A 12,677-nucleotide genomic window follows, 5' to 3' on the forward strand; every position below is an offset into this window, starting at 1 on the left:
CTGTAAAAGTAGCTGTCTTGTGTTTACACTGCTTCTCTGATGTCCACATAAACATTTGAAGTGCTTAAATCCTGCGTAGCTTACTGCCGGATTAATATTGTTCCCTCAGAAATGCTTCCAAATTTTCCACTTGAGCGTTTGAAAAAAGCAGTTTTGGCCGAGCCTCCTGTTGTTTTGTTCACAGATCGAAACCAGCAGCTGTTAGATCATCAAATCGCTTGACCTCGAAGAACGATCTGATCTGAAGTGTTTAAACAGCTGACGACGGGGATGGAGAGAGTAATAATGAGGCGAATGTTATGAGAAATTCAGTGATGCGAAAGAAGCGAATCCACTTTCATATCAGAGAGGGGGCAGATGATATTCAATTCGGCAAATAAAGCTGTAGACATGACGCCTCAGGGCAGGAACGTGTTGACAAGGTGAAGTGCCTCGCAGTGTGAGCGTCCAAACCCTGAGTGGGAGGACGGAGGCGCTGCACTGCGGTCTGCATCAACAGCAGCATCATCGCAGAGATACAGAGGAGAGGATGGAGAGAGGGGGGAGAGAGGACAAGGATACGCAGTCATGGCTTTAGTGTAGCTCTGTGACCTCTTTTTTTACGTTTTTATCTGTCATTCACTCTGTAAGTGTTTGTATCACTGTGAGTTTGACATGAATCCGTGACTCTTAAGGGTAAAGTGCTGACTTCCAGCTTTAATTTGAGGACGTTTACACCCACATCTGACAAACTGTGTGGGAACTGTGGACAGTCACAGGGGTTAAGAAGTGTCATGTCATGTCAGTTTCCCTTAAAACTGAAAGTCAGCACTTCAACCTCCCACAGTGATTGTTTCACTGGAACTCCATCTAGTACTCTGAACCGTCCAGTTTCCTTTCATGTGTGCGTGACGCGGCTTGGTTTCGTGCTGAAACGATTCATCTATTTAATCGATCAAGTCAATCAAAAGAAATAAATGTACAATAATTGTGATAAGAGCTGCAACTAACCAATATTTTCATTATCACTTCATTTACTGATTATTTTCTTGATTTAATTGTTTTGCAAAATTGTAAAAATATCTATCACCTATGACAATGTCCTCAATGTGACATCATCAATTATGTTTTGTCTGATCAGCAGAGTAAAACCCCAAACACATCCTGCTTTTTAAAGAAGCAAATTCTCACATTTAAAAAGCTGGAACCATCTAATTTATGGCATTTTTGCTTAATAAATGTTTTTAAATTATTAATCAATTCGCAAAAAAAGTTAATTTCCTGTTGGTTGACAAATTGATTTATCAACTAATTGTTGCTTTTCTAAACTGGATTGCCTTTTGGTTTTTGGCCAAGCAAGAAATTTGGGCAAGAAGGAAAGTCAGAGGTTTACCAGTGTCAGGAGCGTCCGTCCTCTGATAAGATATTTCAGCCTGATGCTGCTACTGTAGCTAAAAATAAGCATCAAGCATCAGTGTAGTGAAAGAATAAAATGTTTAAAGCATCATTTGGTTTCATTCGGCGAAGAGACGAGGGCAGTGGTGAAAGATTTTGAAGGTGATGGAGATGAAAAGATGGTATGAAGGATTGAAACATCAAGTTTGACAGAACAGAACGGGGCTAAAAGTCAAATTGGAGAGGACTGACTGACGTGTTCGAGCCTGGAGGGCAGGATAACGATCCACGTCGAGATCAAAAACTCCACACACCAGTCTACAGTAACCTTGTGTTTTAAGCTGCCTGTGCAGCTCCAACATCTCAGACTGCTGCGGCCCCTTCACGGCCTGAGGCCTGCTGGGAAATTTAACCAGAGACGGTGTCGGTTTTTGAACAACGGCCTTTTCTCTAACACATTTTATTCATGTTGAACTGAAACCTCCTTGAATGAAAGAAACCTTCAAATTGTGAGGATGCAGAGTTACAGCTGCTGTTTTTGTTATAACCCGGATCAATGGTGAAAAAATGTTCCGAGAAAATGCATTTCTTTCTCAGCAAGACAGCAGAACTGAAAAGCTCTATTGATGCAGACGATACTGAAACTCTCTGAAAGTCTCAGTCTGTCTGTGTTTTCTGGTTTGAGAGCCTCTCGGCTGCCGGTTGTTACCTTGTTGAGACAATACTAACGTTAAGATTTTTCAGTAAGTGTGTTTTTGGCACAGATAAATAAGGCCAAGCTTTCTTTAGATACAGATGTCATGAGTTTTTTAAAGTTCAACAAATTAACTTTGAATCGTTGCTGTTGAGCAGCTGAAATTGAATCCAGCCTTTGATTCCCGTCCAGACACAAACTAGATTATCAAATTCCTGAAAATGCAAACATTTCCCAGGTCCATTCCGGCACCACACATATGCAGTTTACATTGATAACACTGGCGGATCTTCCACTCTCAGTTTTTGAAACAACGGCTTCTTCACATCAGACAGAAGTAGAGAAAAGCTGCTTCTCATTTTTCTTTGCCTCAGCTGCTGCAGGCAGTTTTTCATCAGCTGCACCAAGCTGGCAAATTAACGTCAGCTGCGTTAGTGGGTTGAAAATTCAGTCTCCAACCTGCAAAAGGCTAATGAAAATTAATTTGACGGCTACGTACGTGATGTCACGCAAATTGAATTGTGTGTCAAGATGTAGAAAAGAGACTGCCAGCATCCCCTCCGGGACTAGTGTTGTATCACAGCACAGGTAATTAGACCTAGTGTTAGCTCACTGAATTATAGGAGAAATCTAACCCAACACTCTTCAAATGTTTCTATATTAAGAGTTTTAAAGTTCACCAGGAGGTTATTTTTCAGACACATCTGATGCCCATAGAATCTCTAATGAACATGGAAGAATAAACTGCCAAAAAAAAATAAAAAATACTGCAGCATCCAAGTCTAGTTTATTTATTCTTCCACCTCCAGAACATGTTCCTGCCTTTCTGTTTATTTACCCAGCGCCTTTCCATTATGCATGAGCTTTTTTATCTACAGGAACTTCAGCAGCATTTGTTTTTAGTCCATTTGTTTCTCACCTTGGAACCTTTTCTTCTGGTTGTTCTTGATTTCAATAACTGAACCTTTTTGTTTTACTGCATTTTGAGCTTCTGGTGATTCGAGTGACAGATGTGCTAAAAAAACACTAATTAAGTAAAATGTAGAGTTCATTTTGGGGAAGTTCAACTTTGTGTAGCTTTTAATTCAATTCATGTCAGTTCAGTTTTATTTGTATAGTGCCAAAGCATAAAATACATCACAATGCCTTACAGTATTATGAAGAGAAACCCAACAGCTTCAGAAAACCAACCAAAAAGAAACTTGAAGGTTCCTCGTCGTCTATAAAAGACGCTGAAAATGTCAGGAGAGTGGTTGTTCTGAGAAGTTGATCGTCTTTAACAGCAGCAGCACAGAACTGAATCAGTGAAGGGGAATTTGTTATATCACAGTTACATTCAAAGGAATTCTGTCTTCGCTGGAAACAGAGCAGACACTCCTCATTATTCATTGCAGAAAGGGATGTCCTTAAAAATGTATTTATTCATCACAAGAATTATACAAGAGCTCATACAGAGACAACAGCATTAGAGCCGGTTCACCGGTTTTCAGCAGCCCGTGAGCTCGTCGTGTGCAGGGTGACACAGGCCTGATAGCCCGAGGCCCGTCTCACCAAATTCACAACATGCAAGAGGCAACATGAGCTCATTTCCTCTTTTTCTCATTTTGACATATTTCAAAACAAACCCCATACTTAAGATTCATGCAAGATGTGTCTGCAATGTGCAAGCAACAATGACTTTGAAAATACATGGTGTACTAGCAGCAGCAGCAGCAGCAGCAGCAGCAGCAGCAGCAGCAGCAGCAGCAGCTTTTGAGAAATTCAGCCCAAGCTGACATTTTCTTGTTTGGTTTGTTTGTTTTTTGCCCTAACCAGCAACAGTCATGAGTAACACATCTGTCTCCAGATGCTTCCACATGGAAGCTGTGGTAGCTGTTGAGAGGAGCAGCTAATGGGTTAATTTTCCTATCGGTCGAAGAAATATGCAGATGTTAATGCTTTTGTAAATCCATGTATAGCAGCTCCACTGATCTCATCCATTCCTGTTGCCAGTTTTGTGGTCATTTTTGCTCTGACTGTTTTTCATCAGTGTGATTGCACAGCTAGGTAGCTTAGTAGGAAGAGGACTTGCCATAATTCATCCTGTTTACAGAGCTCTGATTGGTCAATTGTGACCCCACCCAGAGGAAATGGCCATCAATGAACACAACACTGCCCCTATTTGAAACTCGAAGATATCGGAGCTCTTCAAAGGACTGGGGCGAGGCTCGTGAGACATCCATCAGTGCTTACATATTGGAATTTGACCTTGGCCCTCGATAAAATGTCAACAACAGTTTCCTTAAACCAACAAACCAGAAGGTTATAATGTGTGAAAGTCCCAATCTCTGGAATATTGGAGAAACCTGTCGGACGAGAAACATCGTCAGTGTCTCAAACGGCAAATTCAATCACCAATTGCCGTTGTACTTCTAAATAATGGGATCATAGACTCTATCAAACCTTGTCCTCTGGGGTTGTTGAGGACTGAAAACTGCAATGTTTGGCTTCTCTGTGTAATGGTGCCACTTGAGTTTTAATAGGACAAATCTCAGCTGGACGGTCGCATCAAAAGCAACCGCTTGTGTCAGGACAAACAAACTGACTGACATTCAAACAAAGGGATGTCACAAGAAATATTTGTCCTCTTTTGCTCTCCAGATAAATAAAGTCTGTTTGAGGACGAATGTGCTGAGACCGTACAAACTGTTGTTTCCTTAAACTTGAGGGTTTCTTTGGGGACAGCAGTTGTGGAGCTTGTCTTTCAAATCAAGACCACTGCTGCCAAACATCCTTGCCCCCATGTCACTTGTATAACTGACCCTGCTAAATGAGGAGAGACTTAATAAGGAACTTCCCTGCGTAGATACATGACGTTTCTTACTTGTTTTTCGTCTTGGAATATTTGTTCTTGTGCTTAGAAAGTTCTGTGCCCGTCATGCCAATTACACGTCCATGATGACATCTAAGAGCCGAATCAGCCTGAGAATTTCCCCTTGACAAGTACCAATGAATGAACAAAGCTCTCTAAGATGGAACAAGGTTTGCTTCGTACTAGTTAACAACATTATATAGGACATTAATTTTTCACAGGCATCTACAAACAGATTGGCTTGAGTCTGCTATCCAGTGTTTATTGGGACACCCGCGTTCTCGGGAAAACTGTGTCAGCTTTATCTGGCACAGGATGTGAATACTTTGCCCAGAAAAGATGAAGTTTTTAATGGTTTGAGAGTTAATGCTTCTCAGCCACCATTTAGACCTACTTTTCAGTGATTTTTATCTCTGATTTCTTGGGTTTTAAAGTAGATGCTCGCGTTCATGCCGACTGCAACTCATCGCTGGGAGCAATAGAGCAAGTTTCATTTCCTCAACTAGCAGCTTTGCGAGCAGCGACTAGGATGGAGATGAAGGGTCAAGAGCGACAACGCCCTGTCAACTGATATAACAAGTGGTCATTCTTATGTGCAAGAAGCATCTTTAAAGGCTCATAAGGGGCATTTTCATTGACAAAAGTTGGAGAAACAACATTGGATTTAAACTCTGGTGACATATTTTACAATTAAGTCAAGCACCATCTCGTTAGTGTTCGTCAGTCCATCATCTGAAACTCTCTACATAACAGCTTCCTTTTATCTCACTGCTGCACTAATGTGATTTTTCACCAAATGGGGTTTTGGCAGAGACCTTGAATCGCCTTAATTCAGGTTAGGATTTCATTAGGTGCGTTTGTTGCAGAGCTGAGGGGAATGGTTGTGTTCACTGTTTGGGTTTGGGATGAGCAAAACCATTAAAATCCCGTATTCGTACGCTAGACAGTATGGTGGGGGTGGGTACTGATTACCTAACGTTTTAAAGATGATCAGTATGATCAGAGGTCCTGCAAGTTCAGCTGAGCCCTCAAATATTTCCCTTGTTTGTTTTGACTTATCTAACCAAAACTTTTACCTTCTTTTTTTTTTTCTTCCCAATCAGGATGCGAGGCAGAAGTTCCGCTCGGTTCTGGTGGAGGCCACGGTGAAGCTGGACGAACTGGTGAAGAAGATTGGCAAGGCTGTTGAGGAGTCCAAGCCTTACTGGGAGGCCCGCAGGTTGGCCCGACAGGTCAGTCAACAGTGCATGGATGGGAGGGGATGGTAGATTCAGAAGTGGGTCCACCTGAGCAGGTAACCAGTTTACCCTGAAGACCTTTTAGTCTCAAAAATTACAAGTCCATCTCTTTCCGAGTTGTGAAGGCCGATCATGACGTGATCTTTTTCCTTTCAAATCTCTGTTACTCGTGTTTTACTTTATCCTTTTATTTCCATATTCAGTGTGTTTAGCTGTGTATGGCCTGGTCTCATTTGTTAATTAGTTTTTTTATTGTTCTGGGATCTGAGACTGGACTGTTTTTTTTGTATCAGGTTGGTAGGTAGTTGGTTCAGTAGTTCTTAGTCAAGTCAAGTCTCGAGTCCTCATGTTTTTATCCCTTAAGTCATGCTCAAGTCCAAAGCCCAACTTGAAGTGGGAGGACCTGGTTTGGTGGAAGATTGGATGGATGTGATGCAAGCTAGCACATAGAGAGTGAGTTGTCATTGAGGTATAATTGTGCATGAATAGATGATGATGATGATGATGATGATGATGTTGATGTTGATGGTGGTAGGTTGATATTCGGTCGATGAGTAAGAACTGACCAGCAACGTTCTAGGTAATGTCATTGAACACGTTGTTTGTTTTGAGTTTCCCTGCTGGTGTTTTACCTGCTTTGATTTTCAGTAGTCTCCCTAAATTCCATCTCATTAATCTCCTTCCTCTCTGAAAATCATTTGTTCGGCTTTAAGACGTCGCCTGTTGAGTTGATAATAGAATTTTAATGCACAAACTTTAATTGTTTTCAGTCTAGTTCATCAGTAAAATGCAGAAATTGGACGCAGCTTAAAATGGTAATGAGGGGAACTACACAATCATTTCAGACCACGGTCTCACTTCCCTTTTCAGCAAAGTGTGCGTGTGAGTGTGTGTGTGTGTGTGTGTGTGTGTGTGTGTGTGTGTGTGTGTGTGTAAATAAAGGGGGAAGCAGCCACCTGCACATCTCGATAAGAGCCCACGCAGCTGTAAGAGATCAGTCAGGAAGCACAGGCATCGACTGAAAGGCTTTATTGTGGAGGTTTTATCGCCTCCCTGCCTCCATGATATGGCTCATATAGGACGGCTATCTGCCTTTACACTTGGACATAAATATTTGCTACGAGTACGAGTGGTAATTTTCAGTTTTTGTGCTGAAATCTGAGCAATGGTGAAAGAGTTTCTGCGAAGTGACGCTGCAATCGGACTTCCCCTTCCTCAACTTTATGTCCTTTTTTAACCCATTTAAACAGAAGATCACAAGGAAATCAAGGAGACATTAACTCAATTTGAGGCCAAAAATACAAAATACTTGAAGGAATTGATGTCCTCCAGTAATCTGTCTTGTTCTTTGGCCTTTAACCCTCTGTCCTTGTATTTACTCTGAGATCTGTCACAAAACCCAAATACTTCGTTTAGTGTATGATCTTATCCAAAACCATCTGGAGCATTTGGGGTTTCTAATGATGATCAAATATGTTAGCATTAAGAGAATCCATTCAATAGACCGTCCTTAATTTATATCAAAGCTTTTATGCACGAAATGCTGCTCAAACTGCTTTACAATCAACACAAATCTACAAATCAAACAGGAATGAAGACTATCAAGAAACATTCGATTGTTTGTGAAATGATCGTGATAAAGATTCGTCACCTGTGGTTTTGGTGCATCAGGCACCTCGACTGTTTTGGTCCTTGGGGAACTGAGATGAGGATGTACAGCATGTGCTGGTTGTACTTCCTTCCACCTGTCGGCTCACCTGCTGGTGCAGTTTTATTTCTGTCTCCTCTCGAAATTCACTTTCATTTCTTGAGCATGTTTCTGGAACGGCTTGATTTCAAACCGTAAATAATGCTCACAGTCCGAGATTGAGAATTAAGAGAAGAGCTGGTTGCAGTGCAGAGACTGCAGAGATGCTCTGTTTTTGTGGATGTTTTCCATGTGTCCCTGAAAAGGTCGTCCATGGTAGAGAAGGGCAGAAATGTGTTGAGGAGTTAGAGCTGGGAATCAAAAAAAGATGACTAAGGAGAAAGGACAGGTTAGGGAACAGGGAGGAGAATTAGAAATGAAGCTCAGAGTTGAGGCGGAGTTCGTCTTTTCCTCCAGGGAGACGGAACATTTTAAAATCACCACAGCTGTTCTGTTACTCTGTAAGGGAAACCACTCGAATAAGTTCTTTTATGAATACAGTTTTGTTTTCTTCACTTGTTATACTGCACCACCCCTCTCTGCATGAACAGCCAGGCTAATTTAGCTCGACATTGAACTGACAGGAAGAGTCAGTTAAAATTTAGGAGAAGGTTTTAGCTCGTCCCCCTCATGCAGGCGACCCAGTTTGACTAACTTCGCTAAGTTAGAGAGACTCTCCTATAACTAGAACAAGGGAAGTCGCCCTTGCGTTGCGGAACATCTTCCCCGCTAAAGCGTCCGGACGAAATACATCTACAAACTCGAGTTCTGAAGTTTATCTTCACCTCTGTTCTCTTTGATTTTATTGATCAACCGTCAAACTGAAGAGATTTTAAACGACGACCTCGACCCGAAGGGTTCAGACCAGGTCAGAGTTACAACATCAGACTCCTGTGGGATTTTATCAGATGTTGACTGTGATGGATTTGATAGTTCAGCTCCACTGCACTGCTGGGAAAGGTTAAGCTTCGATAGCGGCTGTGCTTCATTACATTTGGGTTTCAGGGTCTGAATTAAGTGAAGTGTTTTTCAAATTATAACTGACCTTCTCTTGACTGATGATTGATGAGGTGCAAATAGATCTGACTTTAGACTCATTGACCTTGATGATGTAGTATTATTTTACCATTAGTCATTTTAAATTATATCTCTGCTGTGAGAACTGACCTTTTTAAAAAAGGTTTTGAGGTGAACTGGATTGTGGAGATGCTGTACATCCGCATGTGCACAGTATTCACATTTACACACATGCATGGATTGTATCCTGGCATGACCCCATCAACCCCTGTTTCTCAGGCTGAACTGAACTGAACTGCTCTTTGGCCCGTTGCCACGTTAACCTCATGCTCTGGATGGTTTTTGTTGCGTCTGTGCTTGAAAACACAAAAACTTGGACCTCGGAGCTCTGTGTGTTCAACGACTCACATCTCGTCCTCCCGTTACTTCAGCGTGCACCCAGCTGTTTTCCAATTTTCTCCGGGCCGCAGAATAAGACTGTAATAGGCTGAACCATTATCTGCTCTCAGTCTGAAGGCCGCTGGCTTTTGTTGATAAGTCGTTAAAATGAACTTGGCGAACCGAGTATCAGATACTGATAACCAGATGAATAACCAGAGCAGCGATAATGTGCTAATATTCAATTTTTCATATTATTCTATTCTGCTGATGCTTCTTTCTGAACATGTTTTGTGATATCCAACAAGTTCTCGGTCGCTTCGCTTCATTTATCTCTACGTCCACGTTTTTCTCGGCGCGTCTGAAGTTCTGAACCGGGGACTTTGAAATCGCAGCCAGCTTTTCTAACCTCTTCACAGCTCAGTCCACTGGCCTACACAAACATTTTCCATCTGCTGTATCTGTGTGTGCTTGCTATCCAAATGCCTCGCGGGGCACATTGAACCTCTGTTATGCCTTATATCAACAGGGAAGGATAAACGTCGGTTTTGTAAGCCAGGCTTGTTCTGCTCTCAGACCTTTTCATCGCTCGTCTCTCTTTGTCCCCCCCCCCCCGTGCTCCCTCGTTCTCTTTGTCTTTCCTTCTCTCTGACGGCTACAGACTGCAGTGGAGTTTTTTTTAAATCAGATCTCTGCTCTAATTCACTGCATTAGTCTAGCACCCAGGCATTTAAAGCCGAGGCTTTGCTTCCAGCACGTCTGCAAAGGAACATTGTGGATGTTTTTTTTTTTTTTTCCTTTGGCTTATACTTCAGGTCCAGGTAGCGCTACAGCTGTTGTTTTAATATTGAACAACCTCCGGTCATCGTATCACGGAGAGGCCAAGGTGACGTCTTCAGATGTCTTGTTTTTTGTCTGCCCAAAATATTCGGTTTACAATGACATAAAGCAGCACATCTTCACTTCTCAGAAGCTGGAACTATCATTTCCTGATTTGATGAACCACCGACTCACCGTTTACAGTTTACCCACCATTTCTATAAGCAGTTATTATAGAAGAAATGTCAAAACCTTTAAGTGTCCCCAGCAGGAGAGTTTGGGGGGTTTAAAAAGATTGGGAGTCTGTGATAAACTGCAATGGATGTATAATGATGATGATGCTGCACTTTTTCTTGTAGCTGTGGAAATGGGGGGAGGGTAAGTGAACATAAAGTTTAACAGTAGGGATCAATGAAATTTAGTATCGCATCATGAAGATGATGGTAAAACAAAGTAAGTGGGCCAAGCAGGATCTAATAGGTGTTTGCACGATCTCCTGGCACCTGCGTGGGTTCACTCCGGGTTCTCCGGCCTCCTCTTGGCGACTGTAAACTGCCTGTAGGTGTGACGGTTGTTTGTCCCTATATACGTCAGCCCTGTGATAGACTGGCAACCTGTCCCGGATGTGCCCCGCCCTCACCCAGTGGCCGCTGGGATTGGCTCCATATATCTAATCTTTCTGTAAATGACCCGCCCCGTCTCAAGAATAGATGGTGGAGAAAAAAAAAAAAAGCCCGTTGGAGCTGAAATAGAAAAGAGCTGAAGTCAAGAAAAAGCAGTTGTTTGTCTTTTAACAAAGCTGTTTTTGTCAGGCTGTTGGAAATGGCTCTTGCCACAAATTAGACAGAACTCACACAAAGCGCTTTGATGTCAGTTACTTTAAAGACTTGCCAACTAAAAATATCTCAAACCGAAGACACACTGGGTCTCTTTGTTGCTGTCCTCGTGTTGTCTTCATCGCTCGCCGTGGACTCGGTTCGCGGCGCTGCAGAGTGTGATGTTTGGCTGGTTCAGCAGAGACCCGATTACGTGATTGGTGTTTTCATTACGTCTTGCTTTGTTATTGACTGCTGAATGCCCAGCCCTCCTTCTTTCTGTTTTTGGCTTGTTTTCTTTTATCTATTTTTTATTTATTTTCTGTCCCTGCTCTTTCCTTCTTTCCCCCTTTTCCTTTTTCTTTCCTTCTCATTGTTTCCTTCTTGCTCTTTACTTCATCTTTTGAGCTTTCCTTTATTTTCCTTGCCCTCTTGAAACCCCTCCTTCTGTCCTTTTGTCGTATTGTGTTTCATTTTCATCTTTCTTTTGTTCCCTTGTTCATTTTTCTTTCCTTGGCCCCTGTCTCGCCTCGCCTGTCGCGCTTTTCCTCCTTTTTTTCTCGTTTCACTTTTTGCCCTCTCTCCATCAGTACAGTATGCATTGACTTTTCCTTTCTTTTGTTCAGAAAGCCTCTGTTTCTCCGTGCGCTCCTGACGTCGCTCTCCCACTCGTTTTGATTAAAAACACAGTATTTGCTGTAGCAGATAAGCAGCAGGCAGCGCCCAGGGAGCGGCGGCGGCGGCGGCTGGTGGAGACAAACGACTCAGTTTGACCTTGTCTCCAGATAGAAGATAAAATACAGACCTGTAACTCTGAGCGCGCTGGATAATCTGTATTTGCATATCATGCATCTAGTTGACAGCTAATGATTCATGAGTCACTGTGCAGAACAATAAGAGCGGAGAAAAACCCTTTAGATTGCGTGACTTTGAAAACAAAAAACGATGACATGTTGAATTGTCTGGAGAGTCATTGCAGATTCCTCGCCTTCGACCACCTGAACCAGCAGTAAAGAGGTCAAGGGTCTTTTTTTGTGACCAGCAAACGCCCCGGAAGTATCGTCGGGGTTTGTTGTCGTCACCAGACACACATTGTTTTTTCTTTTTACGGCCTTGTGATCAGTTTCAGCCCCGTCTGGTGATGGAAGATGGCGACCGTTAAGGGAGAGAAGAGTCCGTCGTTTAAGACTCTGTGTTGTCGATGTGAACCCACTAATGCACTCAAAATAGCAAGTGTGTGTGTGGACGTACGTGAATTGAGATGCAGCAGCTGAGATCTTCTTGCAGGGCCCTACGAATGGTTCCTGAATCCCGATTTATCAGGGAATCCGGAGGTTGCGGTGGATATTTTGCTGTGTGATCCAGCACACAGAGTTTGCTCTCAGACGAGACTCGTTTCCTCAAGGACACAGTAACAGCGGCATGAATCAAACTTATGATCTTTCTGCGAGGGACCAGCGATCTCTGGCCGTCAGCTTAAATGGTTTCAAGCTGCTCTTTTTCCCCTTTTGATTCTCCTGGTGAAGGTTTGTCAGGTGATTCCAAAAAAGAAATGTAGACGCACTTACTGATGACCTGAACACTAACCGAGGAAGTGGGTCAGGGTGACGAGGCTGAAAAGTTTGTGAAGTGATCGCTCGGGTGCACATCGCTTCAGAGACGCACGTTTTTAAGTGCTGACTCCGGTGGGATGGAGCGGTACCGCCGCATCTCAAGTAAAACTTTCAGCAGGAGGTTTTTTCTTAAGTCATGAAATATGCATCGGGCTCACTTTTTATTCCACTTCCCCTCTCATGACTCAGTT

At 42.7% G+C, this 12,677-nt stretch overlaps 1 protein-coding gene across 1 annotated transcript in view; it reads left to right on the forward strand.

The window, feature by feature from the left end:
* Positions 1-12,677, forward strand: part of sh3bp5b (SH3-domain binding protein 5b (BTK-associated)) — a 35,380-nt gene that overhangs the window by 5,441 nt on the left and 17,262 nt on the right. Inside the window, exon 3 of the mRNA XM_023425471.2 lies at positions 6,023-6,151. Within this exon, the coding sequence (XP_023281239.1) occupies positions 6,023-6,151 (129 nt within the window). The remainder of the gene's footprint in view (positions 1-6,022; positions 6,152-12,677) is intronic.

This window comes from Seriola lalandi, unplaced genomic scaffold, assembly GCF_002814215.2.
Source record: "Seriola lalandi dorsalis isolate HSWRI2012SDOR001 ecotype SW California unplaced genomic scaffold, Sedor1 jcf7180002054782, whole genome shotgun sequence".
Lineage (NCBI taxonomy): Eukaryota > Metazoa > Chordata > Actinopteri > Carangiformes > Carangidae > Seriola > Seriola lalandi.